This window comes from Populus euphratica, unplaced genomic scaffold, assembly GCF_000495115.2.
Source record: "Populus euphratica unplaced genomic scaffold, PopEup_1.0 scaffold43.1, whole genome shotgun sequence".
Classification (NCBI taxonomy): domain Eukaryota; kingdom Viridiplantae; phylum Streptophyta; class Magnoliopsida; order Malpighiales; family Salicaceae; genus Populus; species Populus euphratica.
Window position 1 is genome coordinate 699,483 of NW_011499889.1, and position 18,050 is coordinate 717,532.

At 31.0% G+C, this 18,050-nt stretch overlaps 1 protein-coding gene across 1 annotated transcript; it reads right to left on the reverse strand.

The window, feature by feature from the left end:
• Window positions 1–880: 880 nt before the first annotated feature.
• LOC105130900 (hydroxyproline-rich glycoprotein family protein) lies at window positions 881–3,264 on the reverse strand. The gene has a single exon (XM_011033628.1). It carries the CDS (start codon window positions 2,860–2,862, stop codon window positions 1,153–1,155), a length of 1,710 nt encoding a protein of 569 aa, XP_011031930.1. The 5' UTR covers window positions 2,863–3,264; the 3' UTR covers window positions 881–1,152.
• Between the last annotated feature and the right edge of the window lie 14,786 nt (window positions 3,265–18,050).

Consider the following 18,050-nt stretch of genomic DNA (forward strand, 5'->3'; position numbering starts at 1 on the left):
TTGCGGATGTATCAAAGCTCCATCGAATCTGTTGTATCTCGGACGTGATCAGGGTTCAACGTGAAGACTAGCGAGCAGCAAAAGTCTATTGGCATGCTAACTGACAGACTGGCTATAGTTTTTACCCACAGTTTCACAACTGGTTCAGATTACATCTTTCGCTTCTGGGCGGAATGCAGTTTACGCTGCAATCTGCAAAAGAACCTTGTAGTCTTGGCATTTGGGACAAAAAAAAAATCGAATATCGGAGAATATTATTGGACCAAACTGGTCTGGACAGGATAGCAAATCCAAGCAACGGCAAAGACTCCGCCAGTACCATCCTCAGTCTTAGGTAAGCGCAGTGTCCGTTGTAAAAAATATTTGCATTGATTGTACATAAGCAATAGCAAGGATGGAATTTTGTAGTTTGCTTCTACAAGGATAGGAACTGAAGGCAATGCGTAGATTGCATAGTCTATCAATCAACTAAGTTGGAATCAGCAATTGTAAATTTGAATCCAGAATGACTTCATTCACTGATTAGCATTTTCAGTAACTTGTCAAATTTGTTAAATTGGAATGAGATGTAACACATGCTTTGCATGTGAATGCAAGTCGCAATTCACAACTTTTATTCCATTCAGCTAGTGTGCTGTTTAAGGATCTATATGATTCAATTAGCCAGTGTGCCGCTTCAATATTTCAAGTAAGTAATCAGGCCTTCATTTTCCATTACTACATTCATTTGCAGCGCTCAAGGTTTCGATAAACTGACACCCCTTTTTCCGACACTTATTTCGAACGAGGAAATAGACTCCAATTTATGAAAAATATAAATCCGAAACCATTCAGAAAACATTGCTTTCCACCAGTATGCTGGAAAGGAAGAATCGAATGTATGAAAAAGTCCATGGTTATTTAGCAACAACGATTCAAAAAGTATTGTAACCAACAAGACTGAAGAACAAAGAGGAAGAAGATACATTAATTCTCCAATTCAATTGCAGTTTACATAATAGTAAACTAAGCAATCTCTGTATACCATGAGTTCTAAGATCCTTGATACCAAGTAAAATTATATTCATGATGTGAATAAGAAAAAGAAAAGTTTAAACATCGAATCCAAATCCATCCTGTTAGCTCTCTAATACACCGAATGATCTTCGAAGATTACCTTGAAGGGTTTCTTCTTATCTGTGCACTTGATTTCTTGATAGACTCTATCCTTTGGAGCCTGATCTGCTCTCTGAATCTGGCTATGAACTCATCAGCCTTCTTGTCAACATCAGGTCCTCCATCACTTGCACTGCTAGCAGCCGCTGCTTCTTTTTTTGGACTTGCCGCTATGCCTGAAGCAAAAGAATTTCCTGCTATGTCCTCGTCCTCATCCTCATCCCCACCCTCCTCCTCAGTCCCTGATTCCTCGTCAGATTCCATGGCCAATTTCTCCACATATTGTTCTTCCTCTTCTTCTGGGAACTCCATGAAAGTTGACTGAGGCGTAAAAGTCACCCTTTCATGGTTCTGCCTATCAGTCTTGAATGAGGATTGATCAAATCCCACTGTCTTTCTTCCTATTCTTGCTTCAACTAGCTTCAATCTTTTTTCTGCCTTGCTGTTGATTCTGTCATCAAATTCTTTCTCCTTCCTTGCCTCACCAAGCAAATCGTTGCTTCTAAATGTCTTAACTGACTTTGGCATTGTTAAGTTGCCACCCCTGTTCAAATCTTTAGGTTCAGTTGTGAAACTTCGCTTCAGATCTCTTTCAAGAAAAGCCTCATCATGAATAGAACTATAACTTGGTTTCATTGATGATGATTTTCGATTCATTGATGGTGGTGGGGGTGGGGGTGGGGGTGGTGGTGGAGGAGGTGGAGACCTATAAATGCTCTTCTTCCGCCCAAAATCCTCAACACTTTTGCCTTGCTCCTCGGATGAGAAAGACGGTGAAGTAGAAAACTTTTTTGGTGAAGAAAATGAAGGTGAAGGGGACAGTTTCGGTGAAGAAGTTGCAGAACTGGTTCGTGCTGATCGAGGAACTTGGGAATTAAAAGACCTGTTGTATTCAAATTCCTCCGAGAAAGGAGGCAGATTATAAGGAGGAATATCTGCTTCTTCTTTCATTTCCATTCTTCCTGATCTTGATCTCCATGGAATTGGCGAAGGAAGCACAACATTCCCCTTCAGCTTCTCTTCCAATTCCAGACAATCCCACCCTCCAAACTCTCCACCCTTATGTTTACTCGAATTGCTTGAAAATGTTTGAGAACCTGTAGAATTAGACCTACTAATAGAAGCAGATCTACCGGTAGATTCTTTACCAGTTTCATCAACATCTGCGGCTATGACTCGTGATTTTAAGCTCCTAACAGGCAACAAGAGTGGTTTTTCACCAATTCTTGAGCTGGTAGCTCTCTGTTCTTTATCAAGAACGGAGTTCTGCTCCGCTACAACTACCACAGGATCATTCCTATAATATTGATTACTCCACGTTTGGACCTTGGTCTCTCTGGACTTAGGTGAGCTATCAACATCATCATCGAAAACGGATGAAACCTGAAGGAATCTAGACACGTATGATTGAGCATTATCAAATTTTGACTGGTTGCTGCTGTTGTTATTTTCCTTTTCTGTTTCATCATTTCGCTTGCTAAACAGGCCATAAGAGACAGCTATACCAACAAAGACAAGGTGGAGAAACTCCCAACCTCTAGTGTTTAGAGTTTGGTTGATGAATTCAGGGGCTTGTGAAGGAAAAAGTGGGAGTATAATTAAAAAGACTGTGATTATGAGAGCTTTGTAGAGGAAATGAGTATAGTACTTAGTTGGATTTGCTTGTTTTTGCTGTTGGTATTTGGTGCAGTATGTTGCGTCTGCCATTGAAGAAGAGAAAGGAAGGAGCAAGAGAAGATCTTCTGGTGATTGTTTGCCGGTGTTAATTCAAAGAGAAGAAGAAGAATAATAAGAAGTAGAAGGGAAGACTTCGGGGTGAAGAAAAAGTGAAGAACAAATGGAAGATCGAAGACAGAAGCAAGAGGTAGAGAGGGACAGCGGAGGAATGTTTTGGGGTGGAGTGAGCAAATTTCAAGCTTTTAGACTGGATTGCTTTTAATGCTTCTTTGCAAATGATATAGCAGTGGGTGATGACTGTTGCTTTATTCTCGATCTGAAACCTTTTTTTTATTTTCAGGCTTTAGCATTTTGTTGACTCATCAGTGTGCCTCTGATGCTATCCTTTTCCCATTTTTATCCTCTGCTTTTCTGGGGAAAGTAGCTGACCCCTCCGGGATTGAGTTGAAATGGTGAATAATCTTAAGACTAATGTGGGCTGGACACCTAAGACTTGGAGGTCTCGAGTAGGGACTAGAAACAATCTTATTACGGAAAGACGAAGGGAATATTTCGTGTGTGCGGACAGGTGTTCGACAGGGTTGGGCACATTAACGAAGTCAAAGTGGATCGATCATTGAAAAATGCGATCAGTTATGTTTCTGTTGAAGTCATTGAATCTATAAGTAATTCTATATAAGAAATCTCATCAATGATAACTTTTCCTTTTCTTTTTTTCACAGTGATGTTATATAAATTTTAACCTTATTCCATTTTTAATTTTTTTTTTTGTGTATAACACAAAAAAAAAAATAGAATAAGGTTAAAATTTATTCCTAAAATATTTTTGATTTTTTCTAAAATCACTCTAATTTGTTCCTATAATGTCTCTGAATGATTTTAAATTTACAACTTAGACTAACACTCTCTCTCTCAAGTAGAAGCATCCAAATTTTCAATGTGTAGTGAGTTGTGAAATTGTTATTTAATATAACTTTTGTGAGAATATTTATTAACTGGTTTTTGGACCTCACAAATGGAAACCGAATGATTTTAGCTTTAAAATTTTCTTTAATGAAGTGTTTATTGATTAGTATTTAAAAATATATTTTTATCAAGGTTTTATATCATCATTTTATACTTGAAACATCAATAACTCCTTAACTAAATCATGTTTTATAATAACATATCTAATAATATAAGATACATTTAATTTATGGTAAATATTTATTTTAAATGCAGGTCTATCACATAAATGAAAGGATTGATTGGTGAGTTTAAGAACTGAAATTGAAATGACAAAGAAATGGCCAAACTTAAAAAAGAGATGTTGGTGCAGTCCAAACCGGAATACTGTTCGGTAATTGGGTTATATCTAGAGCTATAGATTTCAAATTTAGGTCTACTTTATATGGATGGAAAGGTAAGACATAAGCCTACAACTTTCATAGGAGCCTAACATTTTAAAAAGGTTATTTTTAAGTTCAAATTATAACAATAATAAAGAAATCCGAATCTATCTTACAATCCAAGCACTATTCAATGTTTGACCCATATCTGGAGTTTTAGAAGTCCAAATGATATCCATTTTTTTTCCTGAAAAGCTGAGACAATTTTCTACAACTTTCATGTTTCAAGTGGTTCCAATTCTGATGTTATTAATGACGTTTTGGGTAGACAAGAGGGGATAAGGATTGTCACCAAGTCAAGAGTTGGCCACCCACTCATCAATTAATCATCAAATCAATAGTTTCCAATTTTGGCCTATAAAAGAAGACATTTGCCATGCATTTAGGCATCTTGGTTTCCAGATCAATAACATGCTCTTGCTTTCTCTCTTTGTATTTTTGTAATGCATAAGTTTTGCTTTCATTAATATCAAGTTTATGCTTTTCAATTCCTTTCCTTTATTTAGTTAACTTTTACCTTATTTATGTTCTTATTTTGTTTATTTATTTTTCTTTCTTTCATTATGTCTAGCTAAGTTTATTATGTCAAGGTGAAAAGGTAACACTAATGGTGTAAGAATAAGTATAGTGTAAACTTAATATGGACTTTAATGTTTGATACTAACATGTTTTGTATTTTTTATCTTGTTCACTCTTTAATACTTTACTTGTTAAATAACTAATCTAGATTTATGTTGTATAACACTTAGTATAACAAATACTGTATGGTATAACCGACACCTGAGCTATGAAAGGAACTTGATTTGTTGTGAATATAAGTTATAATCATGAATGCCTGACAATATTTACAAGTATTAGCATTAATCGAATAAGATAACTAATGTAATCATATTAACAATTTATAATCTGATTCGAACCTCTTTTGTGTGTGGTTTTCAATTGAATAATAATAATTTATACTATACTTGTTTGACATACCATTAATGGATTCTCTAATCTTAACATTTATTGTTATCATTGTTTAACCCTTACATTGATCTTTATCTCAAAGTTCTCATCAACTTTTTTTTTTCTTTATTATTATTACTACTACTAGTATTAGTATTGTTGTTGCTGTTATTACTATTTTTGTTGTTTATAATTATTTTTTATAATTTATATAATTAACCTCCTTGTGGTTCAACCCCGGTCTTGCCGGGTTATTTATTATTTCAACACTCCTACACTTGGGAGAAGACATCAATCTTTTAGTTGTGCCATCTATCAATCTTTATGTGTTTAGTGCGATTATGACGGAAAGAATTGTGAGCAATAGCAATGGTTGTCTTGTCATTACATAATGTGTCCATCTTGTAGGTAGGTGCAAAGCCAATTTATGTTAGAAGTCTTATTAGCCATAAAAGTTCATGAAATCCTTTATCCATTCCTTGGAATTATGCTTTAGCACTCCATAGTGCCACTACCTTTTGCTTATTACTTTTCCACGTAACAAGATCCCTCCCCGATAAACATGAAGTAGCCTGAGATGGATCTTTTATTTGTGGTATTCTCTGTCCAATTTGTGTCTGGTTAACTCAAAGATGATTATTCTTTACAAACATAAATCTTTTTTTAAGAGGATTATAAGTATTGAAAATCCAAATCACTGCCTTCATGTGGTCCTTATTATGTTGGTGCATAAATTGACTTCCTAAATTCACTATGTATGCAATATCATAACGAGTATGTGAAAAGTAAATAAGCTTCCCAACTAACCTCTAGTATCTTTATTTGTTTGTTGTTATTTGGCTTGGATACTCCTTGAGCTTGTGATTTTGAATGATTGAAGTGTTTGCTGGCTTGCAATCTAGCATTCCAACATCACATAGTAAGTCTAATATATATTTTTATTGAGATAGAAATATACCTTACTTTGATCTAGTAATCTCTATTCCTAAAAAATATTTAAATCCTCCTAGATTTTCCATCTCAAATTTGGTTATGAATTGTTTTTGAAACTTAGTAATTTCCCTTGTATTATCCCCTGTAATGATCATGTGATCTATATAAACAATTAAAGTTGTAACTTTGCCATTTTGATACTTAAAAAAATAGTGTATAATTTGAATTACTTTGGTAGAAGCCATACTTCTTCATTACTTGATTGAATCATTTAAACCATACTCGAGGTGATTGTTACAAACCATACATTACAGGCTACAACTTGCACATAACTTTAGTTTTTGAAGATGTTATATAGCCTAAATAAGTGTTCATATAGACATTCTCTTCAAGGTTGCCATGAAGAAAAATATTCTTTACATCCAATTGATGTAATGCCAATCAAGGTTGGTCACAAAAGATAAAAGAACCCTGACTATATTTAATTTAGTCATTAGTGAAAAAGTTTCTCGGTAATCTACATTATAAGTCTAGGTGTATCCTTTTACAACTAGCCTCGTTTTGTATTGTTCTATAAATTCATCTACCTTATGTTTAATTGATAAGACCCACTTGGACCCAACTATCTTCTTTCTTTAGGGTAGCGGAACCAAGGTCCATGTTTAATTCTTTAGTAGTGCCTTTATTTCTTCTTCTAATGCTTTTGTCCATTTATGTTCCATTAATGCCTTTTGAACTGTAATAGAAATATGACATGCAAAGAGCTCATGTGAAAAAATCTTGAGAGGCTAAGGTAATTTTTTGGTGGAAACATAGTTAACAATTGGATATCTCGACCTTCTCTCTTAAATGTCTGAAGAATATCTATTTGGTGGTTTGCCTTGTTTATGCCTAAAAGGTATACCTAACAGAAGTATTCATAGTATTGATAATTCAAGGTGAGCTAATATTAGTTATATTAGGAATGTTCTAAAGAGTCAGGCCTGCAAGTACTAAGAGATGTCAGAAGGGGTTCTAACTCTTTTTCTAATGATGTAAGTTTAGTTTATACAAGTTCTTCCCCTTATAATTCCTCTTCTAATGGTGTGTCAATCTGATTTTCAAACAATTCAAAGGTTAAACACTTTAACTCTTTATTTAGTGTCCCTTCTGAAAAAAAGAATTAGATGCTGAGGAAGTGTAGAAAAAGCTAGACTCTAGAAAAAATGATATCCATGATCATATATGTACCTTGAGAGGTAGGATCGTAGAAGTGATGACCTTTTCTATGCACAACATAGCCCAATAAGATGCATCAAAAAGCACAGGGGTCAAGTTTTGTACGTTGGTTCTTGAAAAGGAATACATATTCCACACATCAAAAAATACAAGGTGAGAGCATGAGAGTAGTAAGTGGAGAGATCACGGTTGATAAGGATTATAATAGGGTTTGAAAATTTAAAACTTTAGATGGAAGACGATTGATCAGATGAAAAGTAATGGTAACTATATTATGCTAATGTCTTGTGAGAACATGTGCAATGAGAAGGAAGGCTCAAGAAGTTTCAATAATATATTTATTTTTTGTTTTAACTATCCTATTTTGTTATGGTGTTTAGGGACATGAAGTATTATAGAAAAGGTTGTTAAGCTAAAAGTGATGATTAACATATTCTCTACCATTGTTAGAATGAAGAATTCGAATATGAGCAGAAAATCAAAGTTTGAATCATAACATGAAATGATTAAAAAAATCTTAAATTCTTTATCCTTATATTTTAACAAATATAACCAAGTCATGCATATGAAATCATAGATAAATGTCATAAACTAACATACACCAGAGGAAATTACAACGAGAGTTTATCCTTATATATTAGAATGAATTAAAACAAAAAAGTATCATTTTTATTCATGCTTAACGGAATTAATGCTTGGCTAAAATAAAAATATCACAATATAACTTATAAGTTTCTATTTAGAAAATAAATAAGAAAACATATGCTTTAGACACCCATATGATGAATGTCTTAAATGACGATGCCATAACTAAAATTGTCGAGTTTTGGAAAATAAAAAAGACACATGGTGTGCTCTCCCAACATTGAAATCTGTTATGAAGTATATCTCTTTCTTAGTACCATGTCCAATTATCTGCTTAGTGAGAATATCCCATTAAAAAAAAAAAATTAGCAAACATGAGTACCACACAATTAAGGTTTGTAGTAATTTGGCTCACATATAGTAACTAACTTGTGAGTCAATGAAAGAACAAGTAAAGTATTGTATAATTAAAAAAATGATAATAACATCATAGTTCCAACTCAGATCTTATGTGACAGATGAAACCACTTTACTACCATTTACAATACTAGTAAATGATATTAATAATGTCTTGTTTTTTATGTTATTTTTTCTTTTTCAAGCTAAGAGTTCATGCCACTAGTCAAGAAATTCATATAGTTGGAAGTAATTTTCAAACATGTACTTTATATTACCATAATGAGTGCACTTTTGTTTATTAGATAATGATCAGGTTTTATAGCCAAATATTCCATTATATTTAAGGATTGATTTGAAAATCTTAAACTCCAGGCTTTTTGAAGAAAGCATCACTTCTGGAAGAGTTAGTAGTTCATAGCCGCCTGAGTTCATCACCATTTAGCGAAGGGCTTCTCTATAGACATATGGGTTTAGGCTTACTCTATAATGGAAAACATATGTAACTACAATACATCATTATAGATGTTGTCTAGCTTCTCGTTAAGACCATCCAAGAATATATATATTTGATCTTTTTGGAGGAAATTATTATACATTTGAATGTCAACAAGATATTTTATTATATTTGGATATTTACAATCAATCTCATGTCTAAGCCTATGCAAGTCAGTGTAATGTAGCATCAAATAATGTTTCTTGATATGGTGAAATATCCATCAATGAATATGATTTGATAGCCTTTAGAATTTCATGGAACAACTTACTCTAGTAATGAATGCTAACATGAGTGGACTAGCGTCGAGTTTTTTTGGATTTTTTTTTAAATTTAATCTTCAATACTTTGTTTACTAGAAATTGAGTTTTTATTTTTTTTATTTTTTTGAGGTTATTGCATTCTCATTCAATTGTTTCTCTGTTATATATGATCTTTCAATATTTGATTTCAAAATTTTAATTTTTTGATTTTAATTTTATCTTTTAAAATTTTATTGATTATTGTGTTTTTATTTAAAAAAAACTCGAGACAAATTAAGTTAACTCGCTAATCCAACGATTGTGGGTATAAGAAAAGGTAGATTTATCAACTAATTTGAAATTCTTGAATGATTATTTCGTTTGGTTTAAAATTTTTTTGGCAATCAATTGGATTTTTTCATGTTTTGAAAAAAAAAAACAAACAGATTTTCTATATTTGTTTTGAAAAGTTTAAAAATAAAAACAAAAACCGGAAATGATATCAAATGATTCTAGATTATTGCATATATACAAAGATCTTCAAAATATTTTGGCAACCTCTACTTTTTAATTGAAGAGGTAAGGCATCTGTAAGATAGGTTCTTCTTTTTGGGTTCCTGGACATTATTTTAAACGGCAGGAAGGAGCAGCTAGTTATAGTAGAGAAAAGACCCAGAATATATCATTAGGGATTTGCAATAGCAAATTGCAGAAACCTCATGTGCCATCAATGGTATAGCATCTTCAGCAGGGATATCAAGCGGAATGGGAATACGGGTAATGCAGGGGCAAATAGGTTGCGTGGATGTCGTTTCGATTCTTCTTTTGGTCTGCGTACGCTAGCTTTTTTTTGTGGGGGAGCATAAAATACTTCGTAAAAAATGAAAAGAAAGAAAAGCTGTCTGCAACTTTGGATGGAATACTTCTCTTATCACCCTCACCCTCGCCGTCTTCAACCTGAAGATGATGTTAGATGCTCTTAAGACCCACGCAGTCATTCGAACATGCTCAATTTATATAATAACAACGTTCTTTCCATCGATTTGAAAAATGAAAAAGAATGGAAGAAAGAAGAAGAAACTAGTCATCTCTGCATCATCAACTGCCTTTAGCACATGGTTGAAATATTGGATCAGACGTCCTATATTCCATCGATTTATGGATTGACTTGAAATCTCGCTGTGTGTATATATATATGACCTTTTCTAACTTTCTTATGCCTTGCTCCGTGACACAAGGTATTTGCTATTGGACGATGCAACAGTTTTGACTCACCATGCATAATAATTTATTGCGTGATCTGTCTCAACAAGGACTGTACAGAGAAATAATCCTATGGAATGTTCTGTCCCTTGATTATTTATCTTAGAAACGGTAAATCTTTTTTCCCAAACAAAACTAACTGAGAATCTCTCAAAATGAGAGAACAAACTCTAAAAGGCATATATCCATCTTAAGCTAATAGCAAGATCTTCTGTTTCTCCTCAAAACAAGAATAAGCAGGTCACCAGTAGCCCATTTTACCTCTGGCAAATGATCAAAAGCTGGTGTACGTTTACTTTAATGGCTGAGTTTTGATCTGTAAGAGAAATATGCAAGTATTTGGAATGACGTGGGAATATATCAATGGTTGTGATCATAGCACAAGGTTCCCAGGATATTCTTATTTCTTCGCCAAGGATTTGCATAAATATTGCTGTCTTATCCATGTCATTGCCACGCAATTGTTCATGAGTCACACCTCAAAATCTTTCTGGAAATAACATGCTTTTGCTGATCACCCGACAGACATATATATTCATGTGAAGGTCTTTGTAATAATCTGGTTAATTTTATACGTTAATTAACGGGTGGCTTAGGGAGCATGGGAACAAAAAGGAGAGGAAGGACATGGATGGAGGTCCCTACCTAGCTTCTTTTCTCAATTTTGTGGCCGAAAGTTAGGTTCCATGGAAAGATTTACAGATAACGGATCAGATTCCATGTTGTTGCTTATTTCACAATGGCGAATAAGTATTTAATTATTTGCATGCACAAGAGAGAATTTCGAAGGAGTGATTTGGCTCGTAATTGATCGACTAGTTTTAGTTAAGAAACACATATATTCTTAGCTTTTTTATATAGGAGAATTAGGAATATGCCTCTTGTGATTAATTCTCTTCAACACTCTCGAACTAATTTACCAGAAAAAAGACTTTGGTGTTGATTTACGGTTTTGCACTTTTATCAAATCATCCCAGAAAATTAAGCTTAAGGGTAAAATGGTATTTTACATGTGATTCATTTGTCATTTTCATGGGGGTTTAAATGTCCTTTTCTTTTTAAATAGTTAAATACTTTCACTACTCTTAAAAGCAAAACGGTTTTGCACTTTTATCAAATCATCCCAGAAAATTAAGCTTAGGGGGCTAAATGGTATTTTATATGTGATTCATTTGTCATTTTCGTGGGGGTTTAAATGTCTTTTTCTTTTTAAATAGTTAAATACTTTCACCACTCTTAAAAGCAAAACACATCATATTATTGGTTTCTACAGGGTTTTTTTTTTAGATTTCATATTTTTTTATCACAATAAATTTAATAAAATAACCTTTGTTTCGAAAATAATTTAAGCTTTGTTGGGAGTGCATTTTTATATTTTCATGGTTGTTTTTTTACTAAGGTTAGTTGATGGGTAAATTAGTTTTTTACAATAACTAAAAATATTTTTAAAGAATCACCAAATATGTAAAAAGAATCTGCAACACTTTATCGACATGTAGTCTATCCTTTAGCGGTTAACATTTTGCTTTTGTCATGTTATTGGATTTCCATGATGTCTTTCTTCTTCACAAGTGACATGTGTTAGTCTTTGCCAAATTTTTTTTTATTAATTTGTTTTTTCTTTTCTTTTTTCTTTTTTTGATCCCTTAAAATTCATGTTTGTTATTTAAAACTTTAGGGCAGTACTCATGAAAGGGTATATTTGAGTATCATTTTTCATTCTTTTAATTCTTTTATTTTTTGTTCTTGGTCCTTTTCTAAGTTTTGTAATTAATTTTTAATTACATTCTTCAAACAAAATTTTTTATTTTCAAATTTTTTAAATTTAGTTCTGATTCTTTTTTTTCTTGTTATTTTTGTAAACTTTTAATTGTTTTTAATTTCATCATTTAATCAAAAAATTTAATTTCTTGATTTTTTTTAAAATTTAGTTCTCATTATTTTAGTGATTTCTTCTTTAATTCTTTTGTGAAATTACCTTTTCTTTTCAACTTATCCATTTAATCTAAAATTATTTATCCTCTCTAATTTATTTATTTATTCATCATTCTTTAACTTTTTTTTTAACTCTTTTTAACGATTCATTTTTTAAAAAAGTTTAATCCTTTGACATTTAATATATTGAAATTTAGGTTTCATTGGTTTTTCAGGTTTGGTGCTTCCGATCAAATAGATTGGATCACAAGTTCACACTATTTTTTTACTTATTTTTTTTATCTCATTACTTGGTGTTAGTTTTTTTTTTAAAAAAATTAAGCTTTATTTCTTTATTTTTTTATAAGGTTATTCTAATCTCATAATCTAATCTATAAGTTTAACAAGTTAAGCTAGGTGGGCTCACACCCTTTTTTTAGATTTTATTTATTGTTTTTATGAATCCTTTTATGTTATTGATTTTTCCGTATTTCATCATTTAATATTTGATCTATTAAAAATTTGCTTTGGTGATGTTTTTATATTTGGAGTTTCTAATCAAATGACTCAAGACGCAAGTTTACAGGCTACCAAAGATTGATATTAGTTTTTTGTTTATTTTTTTTCATCTCATAATTTGACATTGGTCTTTTTTAAATTTAAGTTTCATAATTTTTTTTCTTCTACTAAGTTATCTCGATTTTATAAAATAATTCATAGGTTCATCGAGTTAACCTGTTGGCTTAGAATTTTTATTTTTTATTATTTTTTATGTTTTTTATTTTTAATTTTATCTTTCAACACTTGAGTAGTTAAAAACTGAGCTTCAAAGTTTTTTCAAATTTGACGCTTTCACAAAATGACTAAGGTCACAAGCTTATTGGGTTAATAAGGGTTGACATTGTTTTTTTTTTTTTATTTGGTATATTCAAAATTATATTTTTTCTTTCTTTAGAACACTTTTGCATTCAGTACTAAACATCATTTTTATCTTGTAATTTATTTTTAATTCAACCCAAATGGTTCATATAGCTAGTGGAAGATGAAATCATATTTACTTGAAATTTAAGGGGTATTTAGAAATATGGTAACAATTACTTTTTAAAATGTTTTTTTTCTGGAAAATATATTAAACTAATTTTTTTATTTTCTAAAAAATATTTTTGATATCAATACATTAAAATTATCTAAAAATACTAAAAAAATATTAATAATTTTTTTAAAATATTTTTAAAATATAAAAACAAACAAACCTCTATCTAATTCTAGAAAGATAGAGTAACTCCACCCCCCCACCACCCACACACACACATATATTATTTGAATATAATTTATCTACTTTTGCATAATAATATGTGATTATATGCTATTTTGTTTAGAATTATTAAATTAAAATACGAAAATTACTAGATATTGGATAAATATTGCCATAACTAGAGTTGAAAATTAAATATGAGAAACCAAACTATCCTTTATCTCTTTTTTCAACAATGATAAACGATATTTTTTAATTAGGATGTATTAATTGAGAGTAATTTTTTTTTAATGATCTTGAGAATGTATCTTTTTTATTGATAAACGTATTTAAATCGATAAATTCATCTCAATATTAATTTTAAAATTTAAACTTAAGAAGTTAAACAAAGAAGCAAACTTTCTTGATTATCCTTTTGAGTTAAGAAATTAAAATATCAACTAATAAATTTTTAGATTAATGGATTAAATTCAACCATAATTCAACTATTTTTAGAACTTGCACGTAATGCTTCAATAGAACCGAGGATCAAAGAATCATCATACTTCTTATAGATCGGATCGGAGGATCATACAAGTAACATGCTTGTTGCCATGAGTTGATTTGGACGCTTACTTGAATTATTCAATTTTTTTTCCCATTAACCTGATTTTTTTTTATCTGAATGTGCTTTACTAGTAATTCGCGTAACTTGAGTTTTTCACTCATTACCCCATTAATGTTTTTATACTAAAAAAATAATTAACTAAATAAAATTAGGTGAAAGAAAAATAATATTCTTTGCACTCAATTTACATTAATCAATGCGGTGGCCATTTCTCTCGTAGTTGCTTGGATGAAGACATCGAGGCTGTTATTGTGTAGTAGGTGCTCATGAATGTTTGCACTCAATTTACATTAATCAATGCGTTCAGATTTGTAATGTAATGTAAAAAATAAAGATTGTATACATTTATTTAATACAAACCATGACACCACTTGCAAATCTTTGTCAGCTTTTAGATGATCATAAACTATGATGAAAGTGACAAGAGCATTCTGATAAATTGAGTAGCTGTGCTGAAAGCTCACGGTTCTTCATTCAAATAAGATTCAATATTCCATTTGAATAATAAAATTCTATAGCCCCCTAAATCGAAAACATTAGTTTTCAACATGATGGGTCTGAAAATTTTTTGTAATGTGTTAGATAATAATATAAATTATATTTTGAATTTTATCTAATAATTTAAACTTTTAGATTAAAATTATTCTTTGATATGGTATCAGAGTCTTGATAACCAAATGATCACGAGTTTGAATCTTACCATTTCTATTTATTTGATAAAAATTAAGCATAAGGTAATATGAGTATGTACAAGTTTTAAACTCAAAAAGCTTTCACTTAAAAAAAATGTTAAAGAATAATATAAATCAGATCCTGAAACTTTATCTAATAGCTTAAGTTTTTAGGTTGAGATAGTTTTTTGACATGGTATTAAAGCTTTAATGATCAAACGATCACGAGTTCGAATCTCATCATTTTTATTTATTTGATATAAAAAATTAAGTACAAGATAATACAGTCTTGTGTAAGTTTCAAGTTTAAATAATTTTTATTTAAAAAGATATATTAAAAAATAATATAATTTATATTCTAAAACCTGGTTTATATCCTACATCTCATCCTCATAAGTTTTAACTATTAAACATGAGGGATTTGTAAGCTTGATTCTTGTGGCTTGGTCTATGGTGCATGTTATTATCATTTAAGAATCGAGAATATCTTCTTAGAGTTGAGCATCTTTTTGGGACATGCAATTCTACAGGCCCTACTTTGTTAGTTTTTCATTGATGGATCCTTTGAAATTCATCATAATCATCTCAACACCCAGGGCCCACTGTTTTTGTGGTTTTGCATTAATGGAACCTTAAGAATCCTCACAATATAAGATGTAGGGAACGCTGACCGCCAGTTCTTGTTGTCTTTTTGAGTGCGCACGATCGAAGTGATGGTTTCTATCTGACAACATCATGCCAGATTTTACTCGAGCCTTTTTACTCCCATGAATACGCAATCGAGTTGATAATGTGAGAGTTGTGTGTGTTTCTGTAGTTTGTTCTTGGAGATTTTTTGAGGATGTTTGAGTTAAAAGGCATGCTTCAATTCCCAATTCCCAATAAGCCTTTCCCAGTTCATGTTTTGAATCTGTTCATTTAATTCTTTTGTAAATTACTAAAATTTTTATGTTCAAGTTGACTACGAGAGTGAAGAACATCAGTGGAAGATAATACAGGACAGTGTCCTTTGCCATTTTTCTTTCAGTAGTCACCCTCCATTTGCAATGACTTGAATGGATTTTCATTCTGCACGCTAGTGCTGATGTGATAATCGCTTCAATTATGCTCCTAGACTTCTGTCAGCTTCTGTTTGGTGCTAGTGCACGTTGAAAATCGCTTTCTTTCACCTTTCATTTCATATCTTGATCACATTATTGAGTTTGATTGATGATATGAAAAATCTGATCATGTTTTGGCACTCTCCTATGAGAGGATCAATTCTCCCAGCAAGAAGGTACATATTTTAACCTGCGTTTCACAAGGATGTAAGAGAGGAGTTATGAGATAAAACAACGTTGCCTTCCAAATATCTGCACCAGATTTGGGGAGGGTACTAGTGGTGGCCGAACATGCTTCGCTCTAGTTTTATTTCTCATGGTGTAAATTGACATGTATCTTTTCCTGCCTGACCTGAAGAAAATTTAGTCTACACTAATGGCACTTATGGCTACCAAAGAGATATTACTTCGTCCTGCATGTGTTGCTAACTGGAAAAATTGGGTTATGTTTTCAGCATTCACTGTACCTTTTTAAGTCTGAAATTCCTAGCATTATGATATATAAAGGAAAAGTTTGAGTTTTGTTTTGCGAAGTAGCATATGTAGGATAAAAAAAGAATAGGAAATAACCCTGTTAAAAAAATATTTAGAAAAAGAGCACAAGTTACATGTTATTTCCGATTCTCCTAAGAAAAAAAAGAAAAAAAAATAAAAATAGCGTAATTTAACTAATCAGATCTAAATTTAATTTTTAGATATTACTAATTTGAAATTTATAAATTTTAAAATTATTAAAGACTTACATAATTCTTAATTAATCATATTTAAATTTATATTTTAGATATTATTAATTAAATCACAGGCTTTAAAATCATTGAAAACTTATATGGTACTTAACTATAGGGTCTTTTGAATTAATCGAAATATATATAAGCTGATTCGGATATTTATATTAATAAAAAATAGATAAATTCTATAATTATTTTAAAATTTGAAATTTTGAGAAACTCTATTTTTATACAATAATAAGTTTTTTATTCTTATACAAAGTCTACACAACAAGATTAAGTGCCCTATTTTTATACAAACTCTAGTTTCTGGTAAAAAAGTAAGGGAGTTTGACATAATATAAAATTAAATATAGTTTGAAAGAAGAAAAAATTACAGAAATCACCTATCTCTATCTTTTTAATGAAAAAAATATTTATTAATAATAAATAAAATATTCTTTTTATAATTAAAGCCTGTAATCTTTTCACCTTCCAAAATTTTTTTTAACCCAGTAATTTATTTCTTAAATTAAATATTCAATTTTTAAAATAAATTTAAATTTACTGAAAAAAAATAAATTCAAGTTCGGTTGATGTCACCTTGCATTGTCAGTCATGTAAAGGTCGGCAAACAAGGATTCCTTGAGCCACGTCACAAGTGCTGTATGTCAAACAGAGTTACGCAATACGTACAAAAGTATGGAGTCTTTTGCCGCCCAAATTCCTTTCAAGTTGCTGGCTTGGAAAGGTGGGGCGGTTGTGTTGTTGACTGCAGTGCAAATTATTCTTGTTATCTTACAAGGCTGAGCATAGTTGCTAAGAAAAACCAGAGGATGGCAACAACTGGAAGCCACAGCTAGGGCTGGCTTAGCATCTAGTGTAGACTAGTCTTGAAAAGGACGTGCAAATCCAATGTGCAAGTACACGGTATTCTACAATGCATTTATATAATAATAGAATCTCAATCTGTTTTAGAGTTTCCACCGTCACAGTGCTGAGAGTCTAGGTTTATAAAGTGTCGAAGCAGTTTCTGTGCTCGTGATATTTTTTAGTAACGCGGTATAAATTTTATGTTTTTAAAAAATTTAAAATTTATTTTAGTAAAATTTAATATATTTTAAATCATTTTAATATATTGATATTAAAAATAATTTTTTAAAAATAAAAAAATATTATTGACATGTATTTCAATACAAAAAATTATTTAAAAATTAACCTCAACGACACTGTTAAACAAATTATTAGACTAAAAGGTAATTTGTTACGTGATTTACAAGATATTGAGGTGTTTAAAATGATAGTTGTTATTATTTTTTAAAATATTTTTTATTTAAAATAAATAAAAATATTTAATTTTTTTATAAAAAAACTTTTAAAATATAAAATTAAACATCCTCAATTATAAGTCTTTGCCTAGCTTGTACTTGTACTTGAGCTCCACAAGAAGTTGCCATGGTGAAAAAAAAGAGATTATTTGCTTGCCAAACTTGAA

Bases quoted from the DNA above. Each gene is read 5' to 3' on its own strand.
- LOC105130900 (XM_011033628.1), bottom strand. From the start codon at position 2,862: ATGGCAGACGCAACATACTGCACCAAATACCAACAGCAAAAACAAGCA.